Source organism: Nilaparvata lugens, chromosome 5 (genome assembly GCF_014356525.2).
Source record: "Nilaparvata lugens isolate BPH chromosome 5, ASM1435652v1, whole genome shotgun sequence".
Classification (NCBI taxonomy): Eukaryota; Metazoa; Arthropoda; class Insecta; order Hemiptera; family Delphacidae; genus Nilaparvata; species Nilaparvata lugens.
The window spans coordinates 51,842,103-51,855,572 of record NC_052508.1 but is presented as its reverse complement, the minus strand read 5'-3'; the positions used below and the strand labels follow the sequence as shown (position 1 = coordinate 51,855,572).

The window sequence follows — 13,470 nt, the reverse complement described above, 5'->3', positions numbered from 1 at the left end:
GTTTACGTCCGATGTGGATTTTTTGAATTTTGACAAATATCTAGAAAAAATGGTGGACAGAAGTGCTAGAAACTTTGAGTGTCTGGTTTGCGGCAAACGGTACATGAAACAGAGTCTGCTTAAGCGGCATGAAAAGTTTGAGTGCGGGAAAGCGCCCATGTTCCAATGCGATTTCTGTCCGTACAGAGCTTTTCACCGATTTCACCTCAAGTCACACATCGCCTTCAAGCATTCATCTCAAATAGCAGCGCCATGAATTAGGCTACTACAAATTCACCTCGTAATTCGGATTAGGCGCCTATTTTTTCATATACTTACATCAATTTATATAGTATTGATTCCAATCAAGTACCCACTTTTAACGTTACAGTACAATCGGTAGAAATCTTTGCATTACGGGGATAAGAGTGCAGTAGCCTACATGCAGTTAAAAGCTATTTTATGTTTGAATTTTTGAACATGTTTTTATTGTATTAAATTAATAGGCCATTTATAAAATTACCATTGGAAAAATTTCCTGCCTTGGAAAAATTTTAATCTAGAATATTTTAAAGGTGTTGTATTATATTGTTTGTTGTTAACTATACTATAAATAAATACTTTACATTCCAGTATTGAAAAACATTTTTTATTGGTTTTAAACAATCCTTATTCATTAAATGCGTACTTTTGCAAAACTAATGACAGTGAGGCCATAATATTGGATCAATTTACATGAAGTTTGTTTCTATTTGCTGGTTAAATTTATTCTCATTTTGTTAAGGTAATATTTTTTATTTTTGAATAATGGAAAAAAATAAATTGGTGTTATCCAATCATGAACTCACGTACCAGATAGTGATTATTGAATAATGTGGTGAGAATTATATAGCGGCATGCTCTAATACAATTCAATAATCACTTTGAAATACTTGAAATACTTCTATAGCAGTCTGATTTTTATGATTAAAAGCTATTAGCTTCTACTCACGTGTGGACTCCCACTACTTTGTGAAGCGCTTTCGGACGCTAGGCCCTTTTTCAACACTGTTGAAGCTAACACAGTGAGTAGAAGATAATGGATTTTAATCATAAATATCAGACTACTATGACGTAATTTGAGTATTTTAAAGTGATCTTTAACAAGCAGTTTGTAATGGAAGGAGAAATTGAGTATAATACAATAAATTAATTTAGTTAATTGATTACAATACAATACATTTTATTGAATCTGGATTATTGAATTTAGTTTCATAAAAATTTAGAAGTCTTCAAATAGAGGATAACTGACTAAATGATATCCCACACCACTGTTTTACGTTTACTGTCGCACAAGTACTGTTTCATTACCACTCAAGTGGTTATATTCGATAAATATTTTTCTTTGTTCAATTAATAGGGTACCTACATTTATATCATTTAGAAAAATCATTAAGATCCATTGAAAAGTTTAGACATTAATTTCCATTAATTTTTCTCCATATTTTTGTAAAAAATTTCCAAAAACTATCTAGGATGAACCCTAATTTGAATTATTATTGAGGTAGCTCACCATAAATTTTCAATTAATTGCCTTATTGATGATGCAATTATATTGTCATTTTATTTTGTAGTCATATCCATCTTGGGAGTAAGTCTCTGCTAGGGAAACCTGGACCTTTTGCATGACTTTCTGTCTCTGTTTCAGAAATGATCAATAGAAGTTTGCAATTTTTTCGTGAAAATGGCGACTCGTACCAATGCGACCCTGAGCGCCCGTACAATTGTCCCAGATGTAAAAGAAACTACAAGTGGCGCAGTTCTCTCATTAACCACCTGCGCCACGAGTGCGGAAAGGAAGCTCATCTCCAGTGTCCTGACTGTCCTTACAGAACTAAAATTCGCTCCAACCTTATCAAGCATGTGCGCAATTCTCACAGTGAAAATACAAGTTTTCAATGAAAATAAAAAAAATCAAATCCTTGGATATTCAAATCTACAACCTCGGTGATTGATGTATGAAGGCTTTATGCGCCAATGTTTAGTGTATAAAGGTTTCAAAACTAATTAGTTGCATAAAAGCCAACCAGTTTTTTTCAAAAAAGTGAGGGATTGAATATTTAGTTAGAAACAAAACGTTTCAAAAGACTTCCTGATTTTTCCCGCTTTTGCATAATTATCCATCATTAAAATCTCCACTATATAGGTACTCAAATAGAGAAGCGATTTGTAAATTCAATGTCTAATACAATATGTATATTCAATTATGTATAGTGTGACACATAGATATTGCAAAATATTAATTACAAGTGTCGCATAGTAAGTCATCCTGATTTCTATTTTTATATTTTTGAAACTGTTGTATTTCTGTGTTTTTTAATGTTCCATAACCTATCCTTCACAAGGGAATTGAATGCCCTCAAACTTTGAAGCTTTTTCTAGCCTAAAACGTAATATTTTCAATAAAAAAAGCTATGTTAAGAAACTAGAGTAGCTTCAATCCGAAATACACTTACAGAAAATTATATTCTATTTGTAAAAAAACTGCATGAAATTCATTATAGAATAATTTGTCACTGATTAAATTATTTTAAATGAAATATAATTTAATTATTGCTTTGAATGAGTATACTTTGTGGAACTGGATGTAGAGTATTCTTAACAAAGAATATTTTGTAATCATGACACATTTTTTATTGCCACAAATAAAACATTTTTCAATGAAATAATTTGTTATTTGCAATTTCCTTTCACTCAACATCTCAAATTCCACCTCCTGATTTTCTCTTCATAATATCTGTTTGCTACTATTGTTTCTTTTAACTATTCCTAAGTGTCCCACTTGACTTGTTTACTGATATTACATGGAAAACTACGCTTTCCTCAGCTATTCCAATATAGAGACCTACAAGTTCCATAAATTATCATGATTAACCTCGTACAAGCCTAGAGCTCATGTAGGCATCATCTTCAGAAAAAAAAATCGAGAGGCAGGAAACTGTTTGATTCTCTAATGAAGAAATAAATGAATAAACTACACTAACTTTGTTTTAGTCTAGTCACTGTGTTACTACGTATAGACTACAACAAAGCTATTAAATAGTATTTCGTCATGGAAAACATCAATTACAGCTTCGAGGTGAGAACATTTCTCAAATGTATGTGATATCATCAATGAGTAACAGAAGCTTCGCTATCATGTTTACAATACAATATTATAAACAGGATTTACGTTTATTGTTTCATTAATTACGTTTTAATTTCATTTTATTTCGTTTTTATTCTACATAGTTATTTAATGTTCTTTCCCCTGCTTAAGTGATTCACAACTGAACTTGCATAATTTGTTCTATCTTTCTTTATCATTAGCCTTCTCTACCGTAACAAAACTCGGTCATGATTCGATTAATCGTTACTATTCTTATAATTTGGATTTTATTTCCTTTCATTTAAATGGTTTTCGTTTTCATTTAAATGAAACAATTCTCGGGCATTATTCATCGTTACAATTCTATCAATTTTTCTTTTATTTTCTTTCATTAAAATAGTAGCTATTTAATGTTTTCCATGCAGGTAACTTGCATCTGAACTGTATCAGGATGCATGCACAGTCCAAGTACGTAGTGAAGGCGGGCAAGCCGTTTGTGCCGAATGAAGTTAGGCAAAGTAAGGGAGGTCATTACCCTCTGGAGGAGATGTGCCTACTGATGCACAAACTCACAGGAGCACCGCTCCAAATGGATGTGCTCCACTTGTCAGGCCCACTCTGTCTCTCCGAAACTAGGAACTGTTTCAACAAATTCCACCGCAATAATATCTCGTTCATTAATGAGTAGCATCTGGTATAATCAAAATAAAATTACCTTATTTTTCATCAATAACCACATTATGTAAATGTTATTCTGTAATGATGGAAGCAATATTGTGTTTATAGTGTAAGATTCTCCTTAAACTTGCTGAATTGGTTGAAAGAAAATCATATTTGTTTGATAATTACTATTAAACGAAAATTCCAATTGAATGCTGTAAATCACCCCGAAGACTTCTAATAATTATTCATTAAATAGCATTTGAACAAATGCAATTACTAATTTATTTATTCACAGACATGATATAATACAGGTAGAACAACAGGCATTTGCCTAAAACTGTTTTTTTACTTCATTTAAAATAAACATTATTGATGTTGCTTAAGATAAATGTTGACAGTCTGAAGTGAATAATGGCAATGATGGAGTTGATAATGAAAGAATGAAACACACACACACACACACACACACACACACACACACACACAAATTCACTTTGGGCTGTAAGCATCAGTTGAATGGAATGGGAAGCATCGATCGATATTATTTATTTATAAGGCAAGCTAAAGTGGAGATGACAGTTGATGTGAATCTTACTATATAGGGGCTTCAAGGTCGAGTGAACTGTTTACTTTCATTGTTTTTTTTTTAATACTTTTGTTAATTTTGATCGTTGATGCCTACATGAAAATGGAGAGAGAAAACATTGTACTGTTGGGTAAACAATAGATACGGCATTCAAATATAAACATTTTTTATTCAAAGATAGTAGAAAGATAAACATTGATTCTTGGGCTGTGGCACTCCAATAGGTGCTTTGCTTTTGATACTTGAAGTTATTCTGTAAACTTTTTAAATTAAGCATGCTTTTGCAAAAAAGTGTTGAAAACATTGTACTTTCGATTATTGTTCAATTCTCTGATGGATATTTCCATAATAATTTAATGAAAAAAATTCACATGTATAATTTTTTTATTGATGTACTACACTTATTGTGTTATACTCTAAAAGTGTGTCAAATATATTTTTATTATATTAAAATATTGTATTTTCAAAATAATTTTCATTATTACTGTAGCATTATGCTGTTTATTTGTATAGAATTTTAGATCACCAGAATATCTAAATACATAAAGGCTGATGCATTAGGCCTTATTATTGAACAGGAATTTGCTCAATACTACTTCGAAATCCAATTTAAGTGAAAGAGTCTAGATATTATGATGAGTTGATGATACGATTCCCTCAAATTTAAATACAAAACTACTAAGAACAGAAATTTTGAATTGCTCTGATGTATTATAACTTTCAGACTCAAAGACAGTAAACTTCTCATCACGTTGGTTGATTGTATGGTTATTGGAATATTAGTATTTAAAATTCATTGATGAGCTATTGACTTATGAATACAGATATTGATGAGACTTAAGAAGGTAAAATTACATAATTATGTCAGTACTATTCATCAGACCACCTTGAAACTCAATATTTAATCTTATATTATTGTTTAATTATAGTTATAAAAATTCCATTTCACCGCACATTTATTAGGTGTGAACAGTTCAATTAGAATACAATCCAATTATCTTGGGTATGGTAATAATTAATCGTATTCAGTGACAATCCTTCATGCTTTTTCATTTGATATATTAAACTCTTCCTTTGTATTTTCTTGAATTTTTTTTATCTGTTCTTCATTGATTTTTTGTAGTTTGTAGGCTACGATTTATCTGCATGAACACTTTTTATATTTTGGTTGATTATTTTTTCCAATGAGCCAGCCTAAAAAGAAATGAAATAAATATGTTCTTATTCATAATTCTAATGCGTTTCTACTGAACATTTATTAGCAAATTTTCATTAAATTGTGAGATCATTGTTCATTTAATTACTAGTTCTCCATAAGTATTTTAAGAAGTAGTCCAAATTATCTTTAAAAATTAACATCTTGTCAATTTTCCAACTAAACTTACTGTCTACCTGATATCTTATTAAAGAATTTCCATAGATTGATTGAAAGCTATGAACTAAGAATGAAGAGTTGATGGTCTTCGAAAACCCACTAAAAATTACATTATTGATTCAATATTAGGATTTTTATGTTTTCGCAAATGAGTTTATTTTTCCTTATAGCGCCTTAATTGATCTCAGCTTTTCATGTTTTTTCGCTGTCATATTTAATGTTTTTTTTATACTTGAATTTGAAAATTTATATTATTCTGTAATCCATTTTCAATCACAATTTTTTGTTCCAACTTATTCTTCAGCCATGATTTCTATCTGCGATGATTTTCAAGCATGCCTCGATTTTTTCAACAAACTACATTATCTAATGTACAAGTATTTTTTAATATTTTTAATTAGCATGTTAGTGTAGATGTTCGTGAATAATCAAGACCAGTTGACTGTATTACATTGTTTTTTATATTTATTTATTCGAGATATTTACTATTGCATTTTTTGAGCTCAATTGAATTGTATTATTGTGGGAAACACCCATATTACAGGCTGGAATCTGAAAAAGTTGGAAAACTTTCGTAGTTACTCCAACAATTTTCTTCTCTAGAGTTCACAAAAACATTACCATTACCTACTTGGACTTTTTTAAAATTATGTTCTCTACACATCATAATCAGGAAATTTTGAATTGTTTTTCGTGTATTTTAATAAATTATAAGCATAATTGAGTATAATATTACATAGCATTTTCCATTAATACCGCTTGTTGGACAAATGGGTAATTGAAATTAGCATACCTCAAAGACACTTCAATAATGAATTGCCTCATTTTATAAAGTTTTAAATACACAACAGTATACTTTCATCAGATAGGATAGATTGACTTCTATTTCATGTTACCTTCTTACTTTACAAAAGTGGGCCTGATTTTGGTATTATAACCCCTCATCCCCTTAATTCACCAGATAGATATTTTATATTAGATCTAAATAATAATTCTAAACACTACAGTAAAAGTTGGAATATGTTCCTTGATTATGAATACCTAATAAAATAGTTTGAAGCTTGAAGAAAAAACAAATTCATTTCTATGAAAATTGCTAAGCATTACCCAAATACTAAATTTATAATAGAATAATCAAGATAAACCCATCTGATAAAGGAAATAATACCTTCAGTTTAAGTCAGGTATTCAGAAAAAAATGATCAATCAAATTAATTTATTGATTATATCAATTTCTTATAATAAAATAAATACTTGATCTAATAGACAAAACACGGTTAATACCATCCTTCGGTCAGGATGAAATATTTAGAAAAAAATTATTATTAAAATAATCAATAATGAATAGATTTTATCAATTCCTCAACTCAAAATAAATTTTAAAATTCTAAAAAATATTGTAGTTCGACTGTAATGTATTGTTAGTTTTATCCAATTATCCTAGGAAGTCCAGCCGGGCGCGGGGTTGCAACAACAATGTAAGTTCACCTACTATCTACTCACGCACTTTTGTTAGATGTAAGACTGTCTCCCGACTAGTTCCTGTCGCTAAGATAGTTTTCTGTTGGTTGCAGGCTGTAAGGACCCGCTGGCGCCAGGCGACAAGAATGCGTCGCTGAACGATCCGTTAGCGGTTGATCCGTTATCGGTGGACGAGAAAGACAACGGGGTGGTGACGACGGAAAAAGACCCCCTCGCGCTGCCCGGTCGCTACGCGTGTCTCCTGTGCAACAAGTCGTACCTGTGGAAGCAGTCGCTGACGCGTCACATCCGCGAGGATCGCTGCGATCGCGGCCCCCAGCATCTGTGTCCCAACTGCGGCATGAATTTCAAGCACACCTCGCGTCTGGTGCGGCATATGCCCTTCTGTCAGCAGGCCAAGTTCCAGTACATCGTACACATCACCGGTCAACCGACTTCCTCGTCTTCAACTTCATAAGCACTCAGTGTCCATCCGATTCACTTCAAACTGTCAGCATAAGAATAATAATGTGACCTGGCTGGTTCAGGTCAACGTTCATTAAATGGCAAACACTAGAGTTAAATATTTTTTAATATCCCATATAGAATAGTACAAAATTTGACATACGGTACAGTACTGGCAAATAGATGTTGACATTATTTTGTAATGTGTTTGTAGCAAACTAACAAACAAGAATGCTGGCAGATTGTAATGAATCTCACTTCATAATAAAGAATCTATATGTTTTTTTATGAGTATCCTTTTGAGAAAAAGATTGAAATTGTAGCGACTTAAGGGCAGTTGACTTCTCTCTTGTGTCTGAACCACCTATGCATCATAGAGGATACACATTGTGTATGATTGTACCTTGACTGCATCTATATTGATCTTTGTATGATTACACCTTTCTCTACGTTGTACTTGAGAATGATAACACATTTCCTCATGATTACATCTATAGTTACCTTCAATTGCTGAAATAAGTATTGATTCATCAACAATTAACATTATATAATATATCAATATGTAGTCCATCCCAAGCACTACTTGTGTCTGTTGGAGCAAGGATTGATTTTATCCAACTCAAGCACACCAAATTTTGTGTTGAAACAAGTATTTATTTAAAATATTTTATAGTAGCTTCTATCTTCGAATGAGACTCGATGTTGTCACAAGTTGAAAACGTGAAAACTCAGTACCTGATTCACTATGAGATTTTTTCCTAATCCCAATTCTGCGAAATGGAATTTAGCCGAATTTTTAATATATTAAAAAACTTCTCGAAGTTTGGATACAAATTTTAGATAATTAGAAAAATCAAAATTGCATGATTGGTCTGGATTGGTATAGTATCTAATTGAATATATTGTTATTCTCATTTGATAATAGCAAATTTATATCAAATGCTGCTTTGTTATTGCTTTTTAAAATTGGATACGAATCAAACGATATTGAAATTTGTTGTCAAAAACAAAAAAGAATGAATTTCTATTGAACGAAATTTACAAATTAAAGAATATAAAAAGCTGCTGAAACTAAAAGCCCAATCTCAAATTTCAAAACTGATCATGGTCATCAATTATACTAAGTTGATTATATCACAGACTTTTTCATGATATATCATGAAAAAACTTAGTAGGCTGTATGAAGATAATATTCTTACACAAAACTGAAAATAGTTTTTGGCAGCAGTTAACTACGGTAATTCATAAAATCATTTTGACAACGTCGAGTCTTATCTCATTACGTAGGATGCTACCATTGATAAATGCCAATATTTATTCATTCATGAATGAAGACAATAGACTACTTCAAATTTATGTCTTTCACAAAAAGAAAGCAGATTAAACGAAAAGGAAAAATTACAAAGAATTGATCAAAGGGTTAATATATTCTAAGCACCCCGTGAGAGCAAATTTTGTAATCATCTTCATTGTAGTAATTGAGTTACTCTAAAGTAATCGCTTCTGTATTGAGTGCGATTTCATTATACTGCAATTATAAGTGCAAGAAACACTGCCTAATTAATGTACGGCTGAAAGCTTCAATATAAACACCATGCCAAATACTGATCATATAATCTTCTAGTCAAGAAAACTAATCCAAGGAAACCTTAATGATCATTATGATGAATCTATTTCAGAATAAATGGATAATGATATAATCAGAAATATATGATTATAACACTCTCATTATTCAATAAGCTTCAGATTGATAAGCTTTGAGTAAATAGCCTAGCTATAAGGAGGCCAATAATTTCCAACTATGCTATTAAACCCATAATTTTTAAAAAATCGAGTACAGTATTTCATATAAGTTACTAGAATTAAAAGATCTTCTTCAATCGAATAGGATCTCAGAAATTAAATTTTCAGTATTGAAATCAATTTCTAGTCAATAAATCCTAAACCACATTTCAAATGCAATATTAAATTATGTTCTAGTGTTTAGAGAAAATTCAATACATACATCATCTATTTTGTAGATACCTATTAGTAGTTTTTAAAGTAATAAATTTGTGTTTGATACACAATTGACCCTTTATTTTCAAATAATTTGAGTATTTTTCAAATTACATGATAATTTCAATGATGAACTTCAATATTATGATATGTTTTCAAAACAAACAATCAGACCAAACAGTTATTGCAGAAGATTTAATCAAGTTAAAACATGAAACATCTATAAGGACCAAGCCACACGAGGCGTATTTTTCGGTCAGTACGACTGGATTGGCTGGACAGGAAGCTCACTCGTTACGCCAACCCAATCAGTCAATCGGAGAGCTTCCTGTCCTATCGTGCTGACTGGAAAACGCCTCGTGTGGCTTGGCCCTAATAATCTAAAAATACTAAATTATTAGATAATATTTGAAAGCTGCATTACCTCAACTTGAATATTGTCTTCGACCATAAACCATCTTCAATATTCCTAGAATCAATGATTATTTATTCTCCATATTTTTTGTGAAATAAATTGAATGTGCAATTTACTTCATTGAGCATGCTTCTACTACTTTACTAAGTTATGTTCTTTAATAATAAGTAATCAATATGAGTTACCAAAATACCAAGAAAAAGAAAACATGTCTCATAAAATGATTCAATTTTTTAACATCTAAATCCGTAAAACCGTTCAGATTAGTTTCTTCAACACCAAAAATATAATCGTAAAGATACAATGAATATTTTTATAGAAGTAATATTATTGAATTGTATAATACTCGAAATTTTATTTAGAGAAATTAATTCACAGAAAGGATGTCATTATTCAATACTCATTATTTTTCATAAGATTGTAAACAAATTACAAGTACATAAGATTGCATCATTTTTAGCTGCATGCAGTTATTGGAATGATTATCACCCTGCGTGCGACTCTCTTTCATCGCTCAATCTCTTTGAGTGATTCAAATTTGTTTGTTACCTGTTCAATTACTGCTGAATAATTCGAAATTTTTGTGAAAGCAAGAAAACATTAATATAATCTATTCTATAATATACATTCTATTCAGAATAATCTGTATGCAATAATTCTTTTCCTCTTGGAATGAATATAAATTTCAGATTCGAAATGAAACAGTACAACCTACAATATTCAAGTTGTACGGCAATTTTATATTCAAGTATAGTAAAGTTCATAGTCCATGATACAATTTCACTCTTTGATCTCATTTGCATTATTGTTGTTATTCATGAATATCGCCATGTTATTATTTAGTTAAAGTTTTTTTGCAAATTAATTTTTGCTGTTCTTTTATAATTTGTATGTGCCATTTTTATATGACATAGAAGGAATACCGTATAGATGTTGAAATCTATCAAAATATGTTTAATGAATAAACACAAAGTAAGAGTCAGACCATATTAGGCTATTTTTCAGGCGCCAACTCAATCAGCCAATCGGAGAGCTTCCTGCCCTACCGACTCTAAAAACGCCGTCTGAAAACGCATGAAAAACCGCTTAATATGGTCTTTGCCCTAAGGGTTGTCAACCACTATTGTCTCAATACAACCATAATGTTCAAATCTTACTCATAGTACCTACCTTAAAAAAGAGCTGTTAAGTTCTTGAAATCATAATATTTTATGGATAACATTTATTTCACTACCGTACATGAGAAAATGTTAAGTAGGATCAATTGAAATCTCTTTTCTTTCTAGGTAAAGATAGAATATTTTTTCAGCATTTTCAATAGGCCTGCAATATCACTCCTTTAACTAAATTATGATTCAAATATTATAGTTGATAACTTTGGTTTTTAACATCTAAAATGGGACCATATATCATACAACATAAACAGAACATGTTCTATTAAGAACTACGAATATGGTTGAAGTTTTTCTATGACAATATTGATAAAAAGAAAAAAACTTTGTGTTTTGAAATAATCGAATTGGATTGAAATAATTATATTTTTGATTTAAAATTCTTGATTCTCTTGAAAGCTTTATATAGCAAAGAGCCATTGACATCTTATGATTTAGTCTATAGTTAATTTTTATGTTATCCAACCAGGATTCCAAAAAAATATCATTATTTGCTTATCATATTCTATGCATACCTGTATTTAGACTATTAATTTATAACATGTTTCACAACTTGTGCCATCTTAATATTAACATTTTCACCCGTTGAATTTGCTTTTATACGATTAGTTAAAAAGAAGCCCAAATAAGACAAGTTAAGATAGACTTTGTAGGAAATAAAAATGGAAAATAATGGATCTATTAAAAATTCTCATGGAACGTGATTTGAAATATTTGGGTAGTAATGTAAATGAAAATGATGGATTTATTTTAAAAATTCCATGGAACTGAAGAGTTTGTGCCTAGAATTTAAGATTTAGCAACCAAAGACAAATTTAAACACCTTGATCTAGTCATAAAACCATACATGAAACCATTGTTATTATGACTATTATTATATTGATCACCTGCTAGCTTCATATTATAATAGAATAGGCTTTATGATCATGTAATGTACATAAATATTAAAGGATAAGATAAGATCACAAAAAGTTTATTTATAAAGTTGAGTTATAGTAGGTTCTACACAAGAGAATTTCATATTACTTATACTTTTTGAGTATAATTCATGATAGTATTGTACTCCAATATTCTTTGGTATTGGTATATAGTATTTTTATTCATTTGCTAGTCTAATAAGTCGTTTGTTGTTTTGCTTTATGTAACATGTGTGTTCTTTTTGTCTAGTCATGTATTTGTGTTTCAATTTGTATGACACTAATAACTACAATTCATTGATTAATTTTTGCAATTTTGGAATGGTTGTATATTTATTGAGTTGAAATGAGTGTTTGCAATGACTGTTTAAATCGAGTTAATAAAATAGTATTTATTTGAATGTATACTTGAAGCTTTTATTTCTAGTCACCTACTGATACATTTGAAACGAATGTAATTCACACTGAAATAAATAGGCCTAACTGTATAAACATTTTCAATAATTTATCAATACGATTTGAAATAGAAGTGTTTTGAAGCAATCTTCAATTCAACTGTGGAACATCTCATGCCCACAAAAATACTGTCAATTTTGGTATTATATGTGTAAATAGGAAAAACTCATCCCGATATTGAGAAACGAGTCGAACTATATAAAAATGAGCCAAAAATACTCCTGAATAGCGTAACAGTCTTTGGCTATTCAATTTATAATAGGCCTACAGGTAGAAATCATATACAATGATCCCTAATAATATACGGAGAATGATAACTTTTCAAACTATCCTATAAGAGAATGAAATCAATGTTAATTGGTAGAAAATAAAAGTTAAACTTGGTGTAATGGAAAGAAACAGTAAATTTTTAATTTTCGAATAAATTATGTCTGAGTGAAAATGAAGCTGTTCTGGAGATTCATGAACGTTTTTAGTAGGCTACAATCCATCCATAGATGTTAGAATGTAAGAATCATTTTTGATTTTAATGTCGACTTTCATGATAAATCAATATAGCAACTTTTCCATGTGCAACATGTCAACCAAGGTGGCTGGTGTTTTTAATTAATGGCTATATTGTTTTTTTATTATCACAGAAAACGCTTCTGAACACTAATACTTCCCGGAATTTAGAGTTTGACAATACTTTCCTAGACAATAGAGGTCTACTTTCCAGCAACCTTCATAAAACTAAGCTAGTTATGAAAATATTTTACTTATGAATGAAGGAAGGAGGTATCACCGATAATATCTCCTGGCACTTGTATATAATGAATAGTGTACCATTTTTTCATTTGCTTGCTGCTCTGATTAA

At 30.5% G+C, this 13,470-nt stretch overlaps 1 protein-coding gene across 3 annotated transcripts in view; it reads left to right on the top strand.

Annotated features, from left to right (window-relative positions):
* LOC111055587 (longitudinals lacking protein, isoforms A/B/D/L) overlaps positions 1–13,470 on the top strand; it is a 132,994-nt gene that overhangs the window by 104,018 nt on the left and 15,506 nt on the right. Inside the window, exon 5 of one of the 3 annotated variants that reach the window (XM_039428665.1) lies at positions 7,305–12,565. The exons of the other annotated variants lie outside the window; for them this stretch is intronic. Within the exon in view, the coding sequence (XP_039284599.1) occupies positions 7,305–7,669 (365 nt within the window). The 3' untranslated portion in view covers positions 7,670–12,565. Of the gene's footprint in view, positions 1–7,304; positions 12,566–13,470 lie in introns of those variants that run through there. 3 annotated transcript variants of the gene reach the window in all.